Genomic DNA, 16,149 nt, shown 5'->3' with positions numbered 1-16,149 from the left:
TTCCAAATGTTGTTGAGATAGAATCCAATCTCTGATGGAGCTTGCTGGATTCCTATAGTGACAGCTAATGTGAGCACATTAGCTGCATGTAATGTCCAGTGTGAGTAGATGGTTCTGACACTATCAGATGCACTGTGTTGACTTGCATTCGGTCAGCCCTAGGAGCCCATGGGATCTGTAATGTTTACCACCAGTTTACAGATGTATCAACTTTGAGGCTCAGAAGAATCATTTGGTCAAACTGAGTTGGGAAATAGCAACATTGGGATTTTTTTTTTTTTTTTGGTCGGTCGTGGGGCTTGAACTCTGGGCTTGGGCGCTGTCCCTCAGCTCTTCAGCTCAAGGCAAGCGCTCTACCACTTGAGCTACAGCGCCACTTCCGGTTTTCTGGTGGTTTATTGGAGATAGGAGTCTCACAGTCTCTCTTGCCCGGGCTGGCTTTGAACCGTGATCCTCAGATCTCAGCCTCCTGAGTAGCTAGGATTACAGGCGTGAGCCACCAGCGCCCGGCAACATTGGGATTTTTAAAGACAAATCTTTACAATTTCTGAGACTATGCATTTCAACTATACTTTATTCCTTTCAGATTTTATTTGAAAACTAAGGTGTTTCCCCCCCAAATTTTATTAAGCATAAGATGAAGGACTGCATGGGTTCATTACATTATATCGAGGGTAGCACAGAACCCATCTCAATTTCTAGCAGTGAGGAAGGTGACTTTGATTTTGGAGAGGCTGAGCATTTCACTGAGGCTATTTGGAAGGAGGTATGTGGTGTTGGACAGGAGAGGCTGGGGTGGAATGGAACAAAGAGGCCATTTCTAAGTTAATATGAGCCTCATCAAGTTCTCAGAAACATCAGTGCATTTAGGGGCAGGAAGATTCTGCTGGGAAGAGACAAGGAGTCAGGGATGGATCTTATTCATGATGGTATGCCAGTGTGCATCTGACACTTAAGGTCTTGAGGACTTGAGGAAGTCCTTACAGGGAACTCTTTCTTGCAACCACTGTCTCTCTTCCTAGTCTGTGGAAGCAGGGAGATATAGTGAAACAGATAATGAATATATTTCACCTGTCTCCAAGGACCAGTGAAGATGACTGAGAAGGTGAGAGTTCAGCTTCACAGAGGAGGCCTTGAGCAAGAAGGATCTAAAGTTTAGGTGGTGGTGGACAGGCCTACTTCAGGGAATAAACAGCTGAGCTATCAGGTATCCACAGGACAGTGCTTTTGGGAGTTCAGAAAAAGAATTGCTTTACTAGGGAGTTAGTCTCTCACCCTAACCCAAATGGCTGAATGGTCAGACTCTCAGCCATCAAAGAGGCTCTCAGGACACCAGCCTTCCATGCCCAGGCTCTTCCTGTGAGCCACACAACTGGCCTTGTTCCCCTCTCCCCCAACTGCCAAGGAAGCCAGAATCTTGGCACCAGGCACCGAGGGAAGCAACCACTTCCGGTTTATGTGGGAGATGCCCTCTTGGTGCCCAGGTTCTCTGACTCCACCACTCACCTGCAGAAGCAGCACAAAGTAGTCCACAGGGCGGTTGCGCTGGTAGAGGTAGTGTTCCGGGGCCTTTTTGTTCCTCTCATCAAACTTCAGCTCCTGGATCACATTGGGATGTTTCAGAAGCCGAAGCAGGATCTTCTCCGAAAGGTACAGTGACTTAAAGGGCTCCACTTCTAGAGGACAGAGGGAGGCAGCAGGAATCAGCACCTCTCAGACCTGTTCATCCCACAGCAGCAGCTGGGAAGGGGGAGAGGGGGAGCAGCTGAGGACATCTAGAATGTACCTTTGCATGCTCCTTGGCACCAGGCTGGGAGGGGCTTCTGCCTCCCCCTGGGATGAGGAAATTTTAAACCCAAATAGGCATCTCAGGGCCTTTCCCTGCCCTCTGAGGATGTGTCCATGTTCATTCACATCTCAGGAGAACTGGCCACCATTTTGGAACTCTCCCTTTTTGTACTAATTTTCTCTCTGATTATATTTAAAGTTGGGCATAGATAACTAAGTCATGTAGACAGCAAAGATTTTAACAGTACAACAGACTGAAATACAGAGAATTGGATCCAGCTTATTTGCACGGGATATGTCTAAAATCCAAGGTTAGTGGAGGCAGTTAATTAGCGAAATGGTAAGTTTCAATAATGTGAAGTCTCACTGTATCAACATTTATGAATTAATAGGTATTCATATAATAATGCTTACATAATTATATTAAACAGATACAGGTGCTTTGCGCTGGAAATTAGCCATTGGTTCGCAGAAACCTGAGTCTGGCATGGTGGCTTTAATTCCAGTATATGGGAGGCTGAGGCAGACTAGCCTGGGCTACTAAATGAGATCCTAGCCCCACAAAACGAAAACATCAATTGAAAATAAAAAAGAAATCTACATTCATAATTAAATCACATGTTGACAACTCTAAGGAGGTCCTACCTTCAAATGGCTTACATTTTTATTAGCTCCTGGAAAAGAACTAATTAGTACCCATTACACACTCAATAAATATGTTGCATTTTATTAACTATTGAACGTGATAAATAAGATCACTCTGGGTCAACACATTAATTGGGCATGGACAAGTGGGTCAGAGAGTTGAAATACAAACTCTACTTTTTTCTTAAAGAATGTAAGGTCTCTCATCTTCTTTTCTAAGTCCTTAAGACTCATAATCTACCTTTTTTTTTTTTTTTGCCAGTTCCAGGGCTTGAACTCAGGGTCTGGGTGCTGTCCCTGAACTTTTTTGCTTAAGGCTAAGGCTCTACCACTTAAGCCAAAGCTTCATCTCTGTCTTTTTTTTGGTAATTTATTAGAGACAGGAATCTCATGAACTCTCCTGCCAGGGCAAAGCTTTCAATCATGATCCTCAGATCTCAGCCTCCTGAGTATCTATGATTATAGGCATGAGCCACTGGTGCCCCACTTTCATAGTCCACTTTTTTATTTAAAGAACATGTGGTTTACAGGCCTCTACCTCAGGGTCTTGTCAGTGCATAGGACGATGCTTTGGGACCTGAACTTGAACTGTAGGAGAGAGGATGATCTTGGACTCCAGCAGGGAAGCAGGTAGGGGTAAATTACAGCAGTGGTTTCTTTAGCTCTTTCCTCAAGCAGTAGAAAGAGTGGAGTTGTACTCACTTCTAGTGAAGACAATAAACCTGAGGCTCATTATGGTAGTATGTGGTGTGCTCTCATCCTGTTACCCAACAGAAGGTTCTGCTTGGAACAGTGATTCTCAGTGCCAGCCAGATGTTAGAATGGGGTTGGAAGATATAATATGAATGGGGCCTGGTGCCAGTGGAGACTGGAGGGGGGTGAGGGAGGCCTTACCTGTGGCCATGAAGCGGTGTGTGGCCAACAGAAGCTGCGGGGAGATCTTTACTCTCATCTCCGAGTCGGAAAGCTTGAACAGGGAGAAGTCATGCCGCTTCCTCTCCCGGTGTGGGACCCTCTGTTTCTTCCGATTGTCAGCTGCAGTGTCACAGGAGACAGATTGCAAGCCATCTCAGAATCATTTTTGCTGGGCTTGGATGTTTTCCCATGGAAAATGGCTCACTTCAGTACATGTGTAACAAAGAGAGGGCTAGGAACCATGTCTTCTATTCTCACCAGTGAGTAATCTTTTGACTTGTATGACATGTTTGCCTACATGTCCCCTTCCTTTCCCCCATAAGACTGTCACTTAACATCTTTATCATTCCACTGATGTGTGTGTGTGTGTCTGTGTGTCTGTGTGTCTGTGTCTGTGTATGTGTGCGCACGTGCGCGCCAGTCCTGGAGCTCAAAGCATGAGTGCTGTCCCTGAGCATTTTTGCTCAAAGCTAGTGCTCTACCACTTGAGCCACTTCTGGCTTGATGGTGCTTAATTGGAGATAAGAGTCTCACAGACTTTCCTTTCCTATGAACTGAGATTTTTTCAGCCTTCTGAGTAGCTAGGATTACATGCATGAGCCACAATTGCCTGGCATTCCTTTGATTTTAACAGTGGATGTTTGGAACATTAAGGTTGTTCAAAGGCCTGCTAGTTTTTGTCAAGGCCTCGCCTACCTTTAAGTTTGGTTCCTTCTTGGTGCAAAGGGATGGCGGAGTTTTTTCTGTTTGTTTTTGTTTTTTCTGTCTTAGGGTATCAAAGCTTTTGGCTACCAGGAACCAATTTCTGAAAGGTTGCTTCTAGTAAACTAGTAAACTAAGGACTTTTAACTGAAAGGAATGGCTGTCCCAGAAGATGAAATTCAGATGAAATACTTCTGGGAATCTCCTTCCAGGCAGAGAACATGCATTTGTGAATTTGGAAAACAATGCTTTGAAAAGGCTCAGTGGCCCAAGCACCACTGTCTGCAGAGAGAAGTTCAGGTTGCTCCTGAGAGGCAATGGAGATGAGGGGAAAGAGAGCAGGAAACAGTAATAGGAGCCAGGCAAGGGCTTGGTCCAGGGGTTTGGGTTGAAACTTGAAATTTGAAAATTTGAGAAACTCGGAGGGTTTGCTGAAAGGTGGGAGGGAAAAGAGCTATATGCAAGATGGCACATTGATGGTTTTGGCTTGGGTGGGGTGAGGGCAATGTCCGGCCATCTCCCTTGTTCAAGGACCCTTCAGTGTGAGTAGTTTTAAGGGGAGCTGAAGTCTGCATCCAGCAGAGATACACAGGAGAAACATGGGGCAGAAACAAGGGTAGAAAAGCCTCTGCTCCCTGCCCGCCCCCCAACTTGGGGAACCCAGTGTTTTATTTAGTCCCCTTTCCATCCAAAAGCCAGTAGATCTCCTTTTCCTGGTCTTGGCTCTGTTTCTGGAAGATTCCTTCTGAGAACACTTGGCTAGTATGTTCCCAGTGACTCAGGGTGATTTGATGTAGGATATCATGCTGTGGCATCACAGGGCAGAGGTGGCTGGTACACATCAGCATGTGGGGCTTTCTCTGGCAGCCTTTCACACTGTGTACCAAACAAAGTCACGTTGAGACTCTAAGGGGGAAGTCAGATGACTGTGGAACAGCCAAGGCTTCGCACTTACTGTAGAGGTCAGTTTCATCCAGGATCTCCGACTTGATGATCTCCTCTATGATGTCTTCCAGTGTGACAATGCCCATCACCTCATAGAAGGGGTCCCCTTCTCCTTCATTATTCACACGCTGCACAATGGCCAGGTGAGATTTTCCTGGAAAAGCAAATGAAACCATTGTGATCCATCTGGGATCATTAAAAGGTTTTCCCTTGTGACAAGATGATAAAAGCTTCTGTTTGGCTGGTACAACGACTAAACTCATTCTAGGACCACCTAAAACTCTGAAATTCACATGCAAGCCTGAATAAATGCAAACCTTACACTTTATATGATTGTGTATTGCTTAATGATACAGCAGGTTCTCAGATACACTGTTGTTCACATGGCTATTTGAACACCCTAGACTGTAACTATGTAAACTAAGATGGCTGCCACAACCCTAGGCAGAATAATCATATGGTATAATCATGATATAGGCAGTCTATTGTTGACTGCAGCATCATGATGTGATGCTTGTATTTCATAACATTAATGGACACCTAAAGTGTGCTATTTACAGAGTACAGTGTGAGATTTCAGTCCATTTGAAACAGGTGGCAGGAAATCTACCTATACCTGGGCCACGGGGGCATTGCTCAGGTTAATGATAAGCTTTTATTGGAAGCACCTGTTGGAAGTTTATTTTTCCTTCATGCTGACATGTTGGGGGCTGTGGAGAGTTCATTCTCTAAATGCCAACTGCTTGGCTCTTTCCCAGGCCCTGCCCACTTTGAGTGAAGGACTGACAGTCCCAGTGAGGCAGATGGACAGTCCTCAGCTGGACTGCCAGCATCTAAAAACACTCTGAACCCAAAGCATGACTCTGGCTCCAGAAGGCACTGCCCTGACAAACACAGGGCTTTTGCCACCATGAGCCTGGATGAACTCTAAAAGACCGCAGCCCCTTCTGCCCAAGCCAGTAGGGGAGCACTTCCTTCCCTTGGTGGCCTAGTAGTAGGCCTGAAACTGGTCAAACACAAGCCTTCATTTGCATAAGGGACTGCCATGAGTGGTTTTAAGGACTCTGCTGTGATTGGTGCCAACACAATCCTTCATTTGCATGAGGGGCTGGACTTACTTGATGCAGACAGCTTATGATACCTACTTTCTGGTGTGGCTTACTTTGTGAGCAGCCAGAAGACCCTTTCCTGTGCTGCCTCCTAGTGTTCCAACACTAGGTCCAAATGAAGACTTTTCTTGAGTGGTCTTTCTTGTAGCACTGGGAAGAGAGGACATTGTACTGCCTAACAACCTAATAATAACTGTTCACATTGACTGAGCTCTATGTACCAGGCACTATCTGGAGCACTTTACATGTGTTGATTTATTTACTTCTTATGCAGCAACTCCAGAGGCAAGTACTATTTTTACCTCTATTTACAGATGAAAGAACAGAGGAATGGCTTGGTGAAGATACACACCCAAAGTTGCACAGCCTACAACAGACATAGCTGGATGGTGGGTGAAACCTGGTGACTGTTGTTAGTCCTAACCTATGACCTGAAGTCTAATATAATTGCCTTGCTTCATGTCAGTGTGTTTTCTCTGCAGTATAGAAAATTTCCCAGCCCTATCTCTGAAATGCAAATCTTTTTCTTGGTTATGAGACATTTCAGGAGAAATCTGGAGTACTGACTCAGATGCTTTTCTTGCCAAAAGAAGAAAACAAAGGAAGTCCATGCTTCATCAGCTTTTCTTGGCCATTGTTAAAAGTAGCCCACACAAGGGACAGTCAATCTGCCAGATGCATAATTAACTATTAAAATTTCACCATGTAGCTACCCTTTGGGAGTTTGAACTGAACTTGGAAAGATGACTTAAAAAAATCACATAGCATTTCTTCACACTTTCAGCTGTGTCTTTGTCCTGTTTCTATACTCATCCGGTCATGTCAAGGCCCTGTCCCCAAACCCTCTACCCCAGCTCCCTAATGCCTGCAGAACTGAGTCCCAACTCAGTCATTTGTTAGACTCAAGGTTGCACAACATCTCTCTTCCTTGTCTGTATAACTGCATGCCCTGCTACATCCCCTCAGAGGTCTGTATTCTACGTTCCTGCCACTGCCTCAGTTTTCCCCAAATGCCATTCTGAGTCTTAGCTTGCACTGTGGCCAACCTTCAGTTTCAGTTCAGGTATCAGTTCCTCCAAAAAACTCTCCTAGATTGGCCCCATTCAGAACTGGAATCAACTCCCACCCCCTTTACCTGGTGGTCCTCAGCTTTTGATAACTCCCTAAGAGCATTTATCACAATTTACCACCTACTCCTTGTAGGTACTCTATACTGGACAGGTTGGTTTCTTCCTTAGATCATGAGATCCCAAGGATTACATACTAAAATGGGCTCCTTCATATAGCAGACAGCTAATAAGGACCTGATAAACTAAACTTAGCAGAAAATAAAAACTCATAGTTGGTATGATTGATATTAAAAGGGGTATTAGAAGTGTTTTTTTAAAATTATAGGTGTATGGAGGCACACACCTGTAAGTCCAGCTACATAGAAGATAAAGGTAGGAGGATTGTGGTCTGAGGCACACCCAGGCAAAAACATAAAAATCTGAAAAAAAAACCTTATTAAAATCTAAAAGGACTAGGGGCACGACTCAAATGACATCATAGCAAGCATGAGGTCCTGACTTCAATTCCTTCCTCCCCCAAACCTTGTATTTTGATTGAATACTATTGTTTGAAATTAAAATTTAAGCCCTGCACCAGTGGTTCTAAAATTATCCTTAAAAAAATGATCACATCCTCCCCAATTGGACTGAAGTCCTAGCTTAAATTAGATTATGTTAATTGTTGCAATGTGTACAATTTAATGGGTTTTTTTGGTTTGTTTTAAATTTCCAACACATTTTTCTTAAGCTTATGCCACCTGTTCTCAGTTTTCTGGTAACATGTGCTAGCAGATGATAAAACAAATGACTAATACAACAGAAGAACTTGGGAAAGGGAGTTCTTCAATAAGAACTTGGGAAAAGGAGTTCTTCAATGTTTTGTATTCAATAGTTGGATGTTTCTTTTTGTAATATGGAGTCCAGAAAACACATACCATAGTCACATTCTCCCTCCATTAATGATTAGTACATATGATAAGACTAAAGTAACAGGTTTTGCTGTTATGCAGAGTACTGTAACTTCCACATGAAAAAGCACAACTATTTAATACTTTATATAGTCAGTCTGAGGCTATATAAAGCAACAGCTTTAAGGTGTTTATATAATATTCAATATAAGACAATGTTCTATGTAATTTATCTAGAAATATTTCATAATCAGTGCACTTGTGTGTGTGTGTGTGTGTGTGTGCGCGCGCGCGCCAGTACTAGGGCTTGAACTCAGAGCTTTGCACTCTTACTTGACTTTTACAATTGAAGTTAGCAGGCTACTTGACCCACACCTACACTTGTGGCTTTTTGCTGGTTAATTGGAGACAAGAATCTTCAGATTTGTCTAACTGTGATAGCTTCCAATCTCAATCACAGAATGGTAAAACTGAGGCACTGGTGGCTCACACCTATAATACCCTAGCTACTTAGGAGGCTGAGATCTGAGGACTGTGGTTCAAAGCCAGTCTGGGCAGACAAATTCAAGAGACTCTTCTTATCTCTGACCAGGAAAAATCTGAAAGGAGAGCTGTAGCTAAAGTGGTAGAGTGCACATCTTTAGTGAAAAAGCTAAGGGACAGCTCCTAGGCCTTGAATTCAATCCCCAGTATTAGCGCGTGCGCGCACATGTGTACACACACACACACACACACATACACACACACACACACACACACACACATACACACACACACGTAGTATACAATTCATTCAATGTACATATAAAATTCTTAACTTTATGAACTTAATAACTCCTGGGTGCTAGTGAGACAGCTAGATGCAGAAGGATGAAGTTGGATTACATCATATAAAAAAGGATCTAAAAATGGACCTACAAATCTAAATGCAAGCATAGAGTGATTAAAAAAAAAAACTTGCAGAAGAAAACACAGAAATAAAAATTTTGACCTTAGAATAGGCAATGGTTTTTTAGCTAGGACAGCACAGATACAACCAATCAAAGGGAAAAAAACCAGATAAATTGAATGTCATGAAAATTAGAAATATCTATACATCAAAGGATGTTATCAACAAAGTGAAGACAACTCACAGAAAGAAAGAAAATTGTTGAAAATCACCAGATAAAGGACTTATATCCAGAATATATAAAGAAATATTACAACCCATGAAAAAAAACACTCAAAGGTAGACAAAGGATTTAAGGAGATATTTCTCCAAGAGAAACACATAATTAGTCAACAAATACATGAAACACCTTTTAATCTCAAGCATCCTCATCATGAGAGAAATTCATATAAAATGTGACTGAGAAACCACTTCATATTCATTGGGGGTGGCTATAATAAAAATGAAAACAATAAAAGTTGGGGATTGTGTGGAAAAAATTAGGATCCTCAGTCACTGTTGGTAATTTCTGGATATCTTTTAAAATGTTAAACATAAAATGATCATATGATCCAACAATTCCACTCCTAGAGAAATTAAAACACATGGCCAGCATTATTCATGATAGCAAAAATGTAGAAATAACCCACATTTCCAAACAAATAAAATGTGGTGTATTTGTACAATGGAATATTATATGGTCATAAAATTAGATAAATGTTGAAACCATTATTATGAAGTGAAATAAGCCAGACACAAAAGGCCACATGTTGTATGATTCCATTTATGTGAGATTTCCAGAACAGACAAATCTACAGAGGAATAAAGAAGACTGGTGCTTGCAGAGAACTGAGAAAGAAGAGAATGGGAGTGATAGTTGCATACCTCTATGAATATAGTAAATGCATTTTAAGCATTTTTGATTTGTGAATTATACTTTTATGAAGTTAGTACTGGTATTGGATTTGGACTTAGGTGTGTTGCATTTTCACTTGGCTTTTTCATCCAAGGCGGGTGCTTTACCACTGGAGCCATACCTCTACTTAATCGGAGATCAGAGTCTCATGGACTTCTCTGCTTGGGCTGGCTTTGAATTACGATCCTCAAATCTCAGCCTCCCAAGCAGCTAGGAGTACAGGTATCCCACCAATGCCTGGCAAAGTAATTAATTTATTTTTTTAAAGAAAGCCACCTGAGCTGAATGCTGGTGGCTCATGTCTAATCTTTAGCTACTCAGGAGGCTGAGACCTGAGGACTGCAGTTCTAAATCAAGCCCAGGCAGGAAAGACTGTGAGATTCTTTATCTCCAATTAACCACCAGAAAACCAGAAGTGGCTCTGTTGTTCAAAGTGGTAGAGAATTAGCCTTGAGCTAAAACAAAGGAGCTCAGGGACAGCGCCCAGACCCAGAGTTCAAGGGGAAAAAAAAGCCAACCAAGAAAAAAAAAATAATGAATGCCTGTATAGGAAATTGGTAAGGTTCAATGTCACAAGCCACAAGCTACAAGCCACAGATGTAAAGGGTACCTTATCTGTATAATAGGTTGAAATCAAAATGGACATGGGTGATGGTGCTAATAACTGTTAGATGAGATCATATATTGTCATTTTGTGCTCTAGGATGGGGAGTCCAAAAGTAGACACAAGTGAGGCCATTGGGGGACCAAGAGACAGGGAACCATTTGTGGTGGAAATGGTAAATGGCAGAAGGGGTGAGGAGGTCTGGGTCACAGACGGGAAGGGAAGAATTTGGGAGCAAACACCACTGAGAGCTGGGCAAAGTGGTTTCATCCAATTGGAGGGATGGCTTAGGAATAGTTAAAACTCACAACAAGGGCGAACGTGGAGCAGTGGGAGCTCTAACTTCCCAAGTCACTATAAATGTTTCTGGGAAAGTGTCGGCTCATGACCTTTACTATATCTCTTCCCATGGCCAAGTGCTGTGTTTGCTTCCTAATGGCCTCCTGGAAGGAGTGACTTTAGAGTTTGGTTATTTCCTTCTTCTACCTCTTAGTAAATGAGAACTGTGGCCTCTTCTGTTGCATCATCCCTCCACAGACTAGCTGACATTTTCAAATGCCTTCACAAAGTCTATTAATTTCAGTTTTCTTCCAACTTTCTAGAAAAGTGAAATGCCTATAAAAATAACGTAGGCTAATAATGATGATTATCTTATTTACAGATAATTTCCCAGTGCGTCAAGAGGCCTAATATAGAGTACAGAAGGGCCTGGCCTTTGGTGAGATATTTGAAGAACTTCCCAACTCCTTTACTGTTTGAATCCCAAGTGATTCAGTTGGGCCCCAGCTTGCTACAGAGGCACACGTGTCTTAAGCATAGTCCTAAACAAGCCAACTTCTTTTTGACATTCATTGAATAATCCTCACTCATGTGGCGGCCATATTCCTTGCGAGTGGGGGTAGTATTCTTTTTGGATCATCAATGCAACCAAGATGACACGTGCAGACCAGCAAAACCATGCTGTGCTGCAGATGTGGAGGGGTTGACTAAGCTAAGTGACTTGCAATGTGCACCCTTAGTCACATCCAAAGCAATGGGGTCCTGGCAGAATCAGCCTCCCAGTTTCTAAAAACAGTCAAAGGGACAAATTTTAGGGCTGGCAAGACTAAGAACAAACTGCATAGCATGAAGACATAGCAGAAGCAAGAGATAATTCTTTTTTTTTTTTTTTTTGCCAGTCCTGGGGCTTGAACTCAGGGCCTGGGCACCATCCCCGAGCTTCTTTTTGCTCAAAGCTAGCACTCTACCACTTGAGCCACAATGCCACTTCTAGCTTTTTTCTGTGTATGTGGTACTGAGGAATCGAACCCAGGGCTTCATGCATGCTAGTCAAGCACTCTACCAACTAAGCCACATTCCCAGCCCCAAGAGATAAGTCTTTAGATAGGAAAAGTCTCAAGCATTCCTACTTCATGAGGCATTCTCAAGTATCTCTTGACCTACTTCTGTGGCATTGAGCACCAACAGATGGAAAAAACTCAGGGTTGATATAAAAGGTAAAGAAACAGCCAGCTTCATGGCCATATACTTCCTGAAAGTGAAGGCTACATTTGCCTCTGAGCTGTAGAAAGCATGTTTTATTCTGGACTAAACTGGTCCATGGTTTGAATCTCTGACATATTCCTGTGTCTAGCCTCTGTAGCAGCCCTGTCCTGTCCTGGTGGCTTGGTGGCTGCACTTGGCTTTTCTTAACTTCTTGAAGCTGGGGCTCCTTAACTTTCCTTGATGTTTGCTTCCCTTAAGTATCCTCCCATTCTCAGAGCTCCCATCTCTAGCTTCAATAATACCCACACCCCAATGAGACACAAAGTAGAGACTATGCCTCTGTGGTTTGAACCTTGTTTGGAAGACACTATTAGGGTAGTTTCGTTGAATCTGGAGCAGGACTTCTCAGTGATGCTTCGGGAGTTTGAGTCTCTCTAGGATTGATACTGATGGCGATCCATCTTTCCTCAATGGTACAGTTCCAACAGTAAGAGCCTTCACGGTTGTTGTTGTAATGCATTGTACCTAGTTCAATGCTGGCTATACATTAGCATCACTCAAGAAGGTCTTTAATAATAGCTTCACCTGCTCTATATGGTTTAGGCTTATCCTACAGAGAGTGCACTCTCAAAAACCTTGTTAGTGTATTTCCTATGCTTTGGGGGAGAAAAAGAAAGCAAATCATTGATTCTTCTCTCTTCTAAAAATAGCTATGACACTTTAGTAAGGTAATTGTAAGGTTAAAAATATAGAAGCTAAGTGGAAGGACTATTGCTTGGAAATGGAGACCTAAGGAAAGCGGAAATCATTTTATGGTTTCTATCTCAGGTATGACCTTCACCTTGTTAAATGCAGTGGCTTTTGCTCTGGTCTTTCTGGTGCTCCTGTAGCATCTTCATATTCATTTGGTGGACAGTAAAGACGGTCTCTTCTTACTTCTTTCTTACCTTTGATTTTGTGACTTGCTACCACTCTGTGTGTTCCTTGGAGCAGCAGCATGAGCGTTATCAGGGCACATGCTCTGAGACCCTACTTCTGACCTTTGTAATTAGGATCTTGGGATGGGATGGAGACCAGGCAACCTACAATAGTGAGTTCTCCAGGGGATTCTTCTGCACAGTCAACTTTGAGAGGCACAGCCCTTGACACTTGCTATTCTAAGTGTGGTTCTTGGGTCAGACAATGGGTGCTATTTGGGAACTTGTGAAAGCAGTTAAGCCTCATCTCAGCTGAGTTGGAATCTGAGCTCAGCATTGACAGGTGATTCTTATGCATATCCGAGGATGAGACAAACTGGCCAAAACTTCTTGGTTTTCCTCCCATCCTTGGGACTGCTATTTTCTGTTTCCACTGTAGATTCTTTTATACTTTACACTCACCTATAGATAACCATATCTTAAAGCATATCTTAAAGGCTAGCTTAGTAATTCTTAATACTAGCTGCATGTGGATTCACCCAAGGATTTTTTTATTTTGTCCGTCGTGGGGCTTGAACTCTGAGCTTGGGCTCTGTCCTTGCACTCTTCAGTTCAAGGCGAGTGCTCTACCGCTTGAGCCACAGCGCCACTTCCGATTTTCTAGTGGCATTGGAGATAAGTCTCACGGACTTTCCTGCCCTGGCTGGCTTTGAACCACGATCCTCAGATCTCAGCCTCCTAAGTAGCTAGGATTACAGGCATGAGCCACCGGTGCCTGGCTCACCCAAGGATTTTAAAACTATGTCCCACTTTTATTATTTAGAACTATGTCCCAGGTACAGAAATGCTGGTTTCATGGAGCTGGGTGTGGTCAGGGCATTGGGATGGGACATGTAAACCTTCAGGTGATTCTAATAGACTGTTACAGAAGGAACTGCTGCCCCATTGGCTCTTTTCTCCAACTCTCATGAAAGCTCCCAGAACAGCTCATCATGAAAAATAATTATTGCTTCTTTCCTGAGAACATGCTTTCTGTCTCAACATCACTGCCTATTTGAAACTCACATCCTGTTTTAGACATTTTGCTGAGCTGTCCGCTTGCTTTATCTAAAGCACAAACCCAGCTAAGACTTCCTGGTCTTCGAGACCCACTACCCCTATTTTTCTTTCTCTTCACCACAGTAAATGGCACCATCCATCTTCTACTTACCCAGAGTCAAATCACCCTATAGATTGTGAGTTTTAGTGGGGTGAAGGACTTTGAGCTGGGAGTCACAATCCCCCCTCCTCATAAAAGTTCCACCTTTTATACCAAACCTTCCCATGTTTAGAGTGAACTGATCATTTATTCTAGTGGATTGCTTGGAGAAGTTTTGTTTTATGATATTGTATGATATTTTAGATATTTGCTTATATGGACATTATTTTTTTTTTTGCCTGAAGAGATCTGAGGAAGGATAGCAAGGTAAGATAGGAAATCTAATTCTAACTTGTAATAGGATAAAAGAAATATAATGTTCTGATTCTAAGACTATGGGAAACAGTCCTAGGCAACAATAGTTTGACTTTTGAGATGTCGTAGCACACAGCTATAATCCCTGCATGTGGGAGGCTGAGGTGGGACAATTGGGAATTTATGGCTAGCTTGTGCTACATAACAAGATATTTGTCTCAAAATAACAAAAAACTTTGACTTTACAAGGTGCTTTTTTTTTTGGAGCTAGCATTAGAACTGAAGTTAGGGCCTGGGCCCTGTGTTTTAGTTTTTTCTACTCAAGGATGGAGCTCCACCACTTGAGCCACAGCTCCACTTTTGGCTTTTTGGTCATTACTTGGTATTACTCATCATGACTATAAGAGTGTTACAGACTTTCATGCCCAGGCTGGCTTCAAACTGTGACCTAAATAGCTGGGATTACAAGAGTAAGGAGTCAGGTACTAGTGGTGGGCCTACAGAGTGCTTTTTTTTTTTTTTTTTTTTTGTCAGTAGTGGGGCTTGAACTTGGGGCCTGGGCTCTTTTGCTCAAGGCTAGCATTCTACTTTGAACCATAGTTCCACTTCTGGTTTTCCAGTAGTTAAATGGAGATACGAGTCTTATGGACTTTCCTGCCCAGGTTGGCTTTGAACCATGATCCCCAGATCTTAGCCTCCTGAGTAGCTAGGATTACAGGTATGAGCCACCAGCACCTAGCTATTTTTTTTTTTGTGATGATATATGACACACTGAAATTTTGATGTTGCCAACAATTACAACCTCTTATGTTTACAAAAGCTGTGAGCTCCTGTTTTTGTCCAATATTAAGACAAGTTCTTCAATATTGAAGAACTCCATTAGAATGAGATGAAAGATACTCAGCCACTTGCCAGGTGGTTTTTGAATCTATACAATCAACCATTATCTACCAAATCAGGAAGAGAAACATAAAAATATCACCCTTCCAATCCTCTATCAAAAACAAAGCTCTCTCTTTTTCTGGTTAAAAATAGAAGAAAAAAAACCCCTATACTTTGTCGCCATTATCAGGCTCTATTTGATCAGAAATAAAAAGAAAACCAACATCTTTATCACCAAAAATTTCTCAAGCCACTAAAAGGCAATTATAAAAAAAGCCAACCCTGTCATCCAGAATGCCATGGTAACCAACATCTCTAGGGCAGGAAAAAAAAAGTCATTAGTCACTAGCATCTAAGCCAGTTGGCAGTTTGACTTGCTAAGCAACACTGCAAAAATAGCTATGTTAACAAGCCATTATCTGGAGGTCTGACTATGCAGCTTTGACTTTGGTTCCAGAAGGAACTGTCCTAGGTTCTACCATTGACCCCATTCCTTATGCTCCTACTCAAAGCCTGATTAATTACTTATTCAACCAATGTTGGTAGAAGTGTGCTATAGACTAGGCTCACAGTTCTCAACATGCATAGTCATACTTGGTTTCTAGTTAAACAGAAGCTGTAAGACAGGTAAGAGATGGAATGGTTTCGTAAACTACACTGGGACAGACCTGAAGAGGACCAACAGTGCAGAGCCAGAGGACAGACAAAAATGCAAAGGGAGGAGAGAACTGATTTATACTGAAGCATAAAATAACTACATTCTTGTGTCCGTGATCCTGCGTCATCCAGAAAAGATGATGTTATATTTAGGATCCTTTGTTAAGGAAGGCAGGATGCGTTATAAAACATTTTAGGAATATCACCATCAAAAAATGGCGGAAACACGCTATTTGGGCATTTGAA

The 16,149-nt window shown here is 42.3% G+C and overlaps 1 protein-coding gene across 1 annotated transcript in view; it reads right to left on the bottom strand.

Moving 5' to 3' along the window:
* The window catches only part of LOC138825677 (metal transporter CNNM1), a 48,856-nt gene that overhangs the window by 21,406 nt on the left and 11,301 nt on the right, over nucleotides 1–16,149 (bottom strand). The window contains exons 2-4 of the mRNA XM_070020358.1: nucleotides 5,006–5,149; nucleotides 3,328–3,468; nucleotides 1,507–1,676 (exon numbers count right to left, since the gene is read on the bottom strand). Coding sequence (XP_069876459.1) covers nucleotides 1,507–1,676; nucleotides 3,328–3,468; nucleotides 5,006–5,149 — 455 coding nt within the window. The remainder of the gene's footprint in view (nucleotides 1–1,506; nucleotides 1,677–3,327; nucleotides 3,469–5,005; nucleotides 5,150–16,149) is intronic.

This window comes from Dipodomys merriami, unplaced genomic scaffold (assembly GCF_024711535.1).
Source record: "Dipodomys merriami isolate MVZ:Mamm:240054 unplaced genomic scaffold, mDipMer1.0.p SCAF_14, whole genome shotgun sequence".
Taxonomy (NCBI): domain Eukaryota; kingdom Metazoa; phylum Chordata; class Mammalia; order Rodentia; family Heteromyidae; genus Dipodomys; species Dipodomys merriami.
This window is presented reverse-complemented; position numbering and strand designations above follow the sequence as displayed.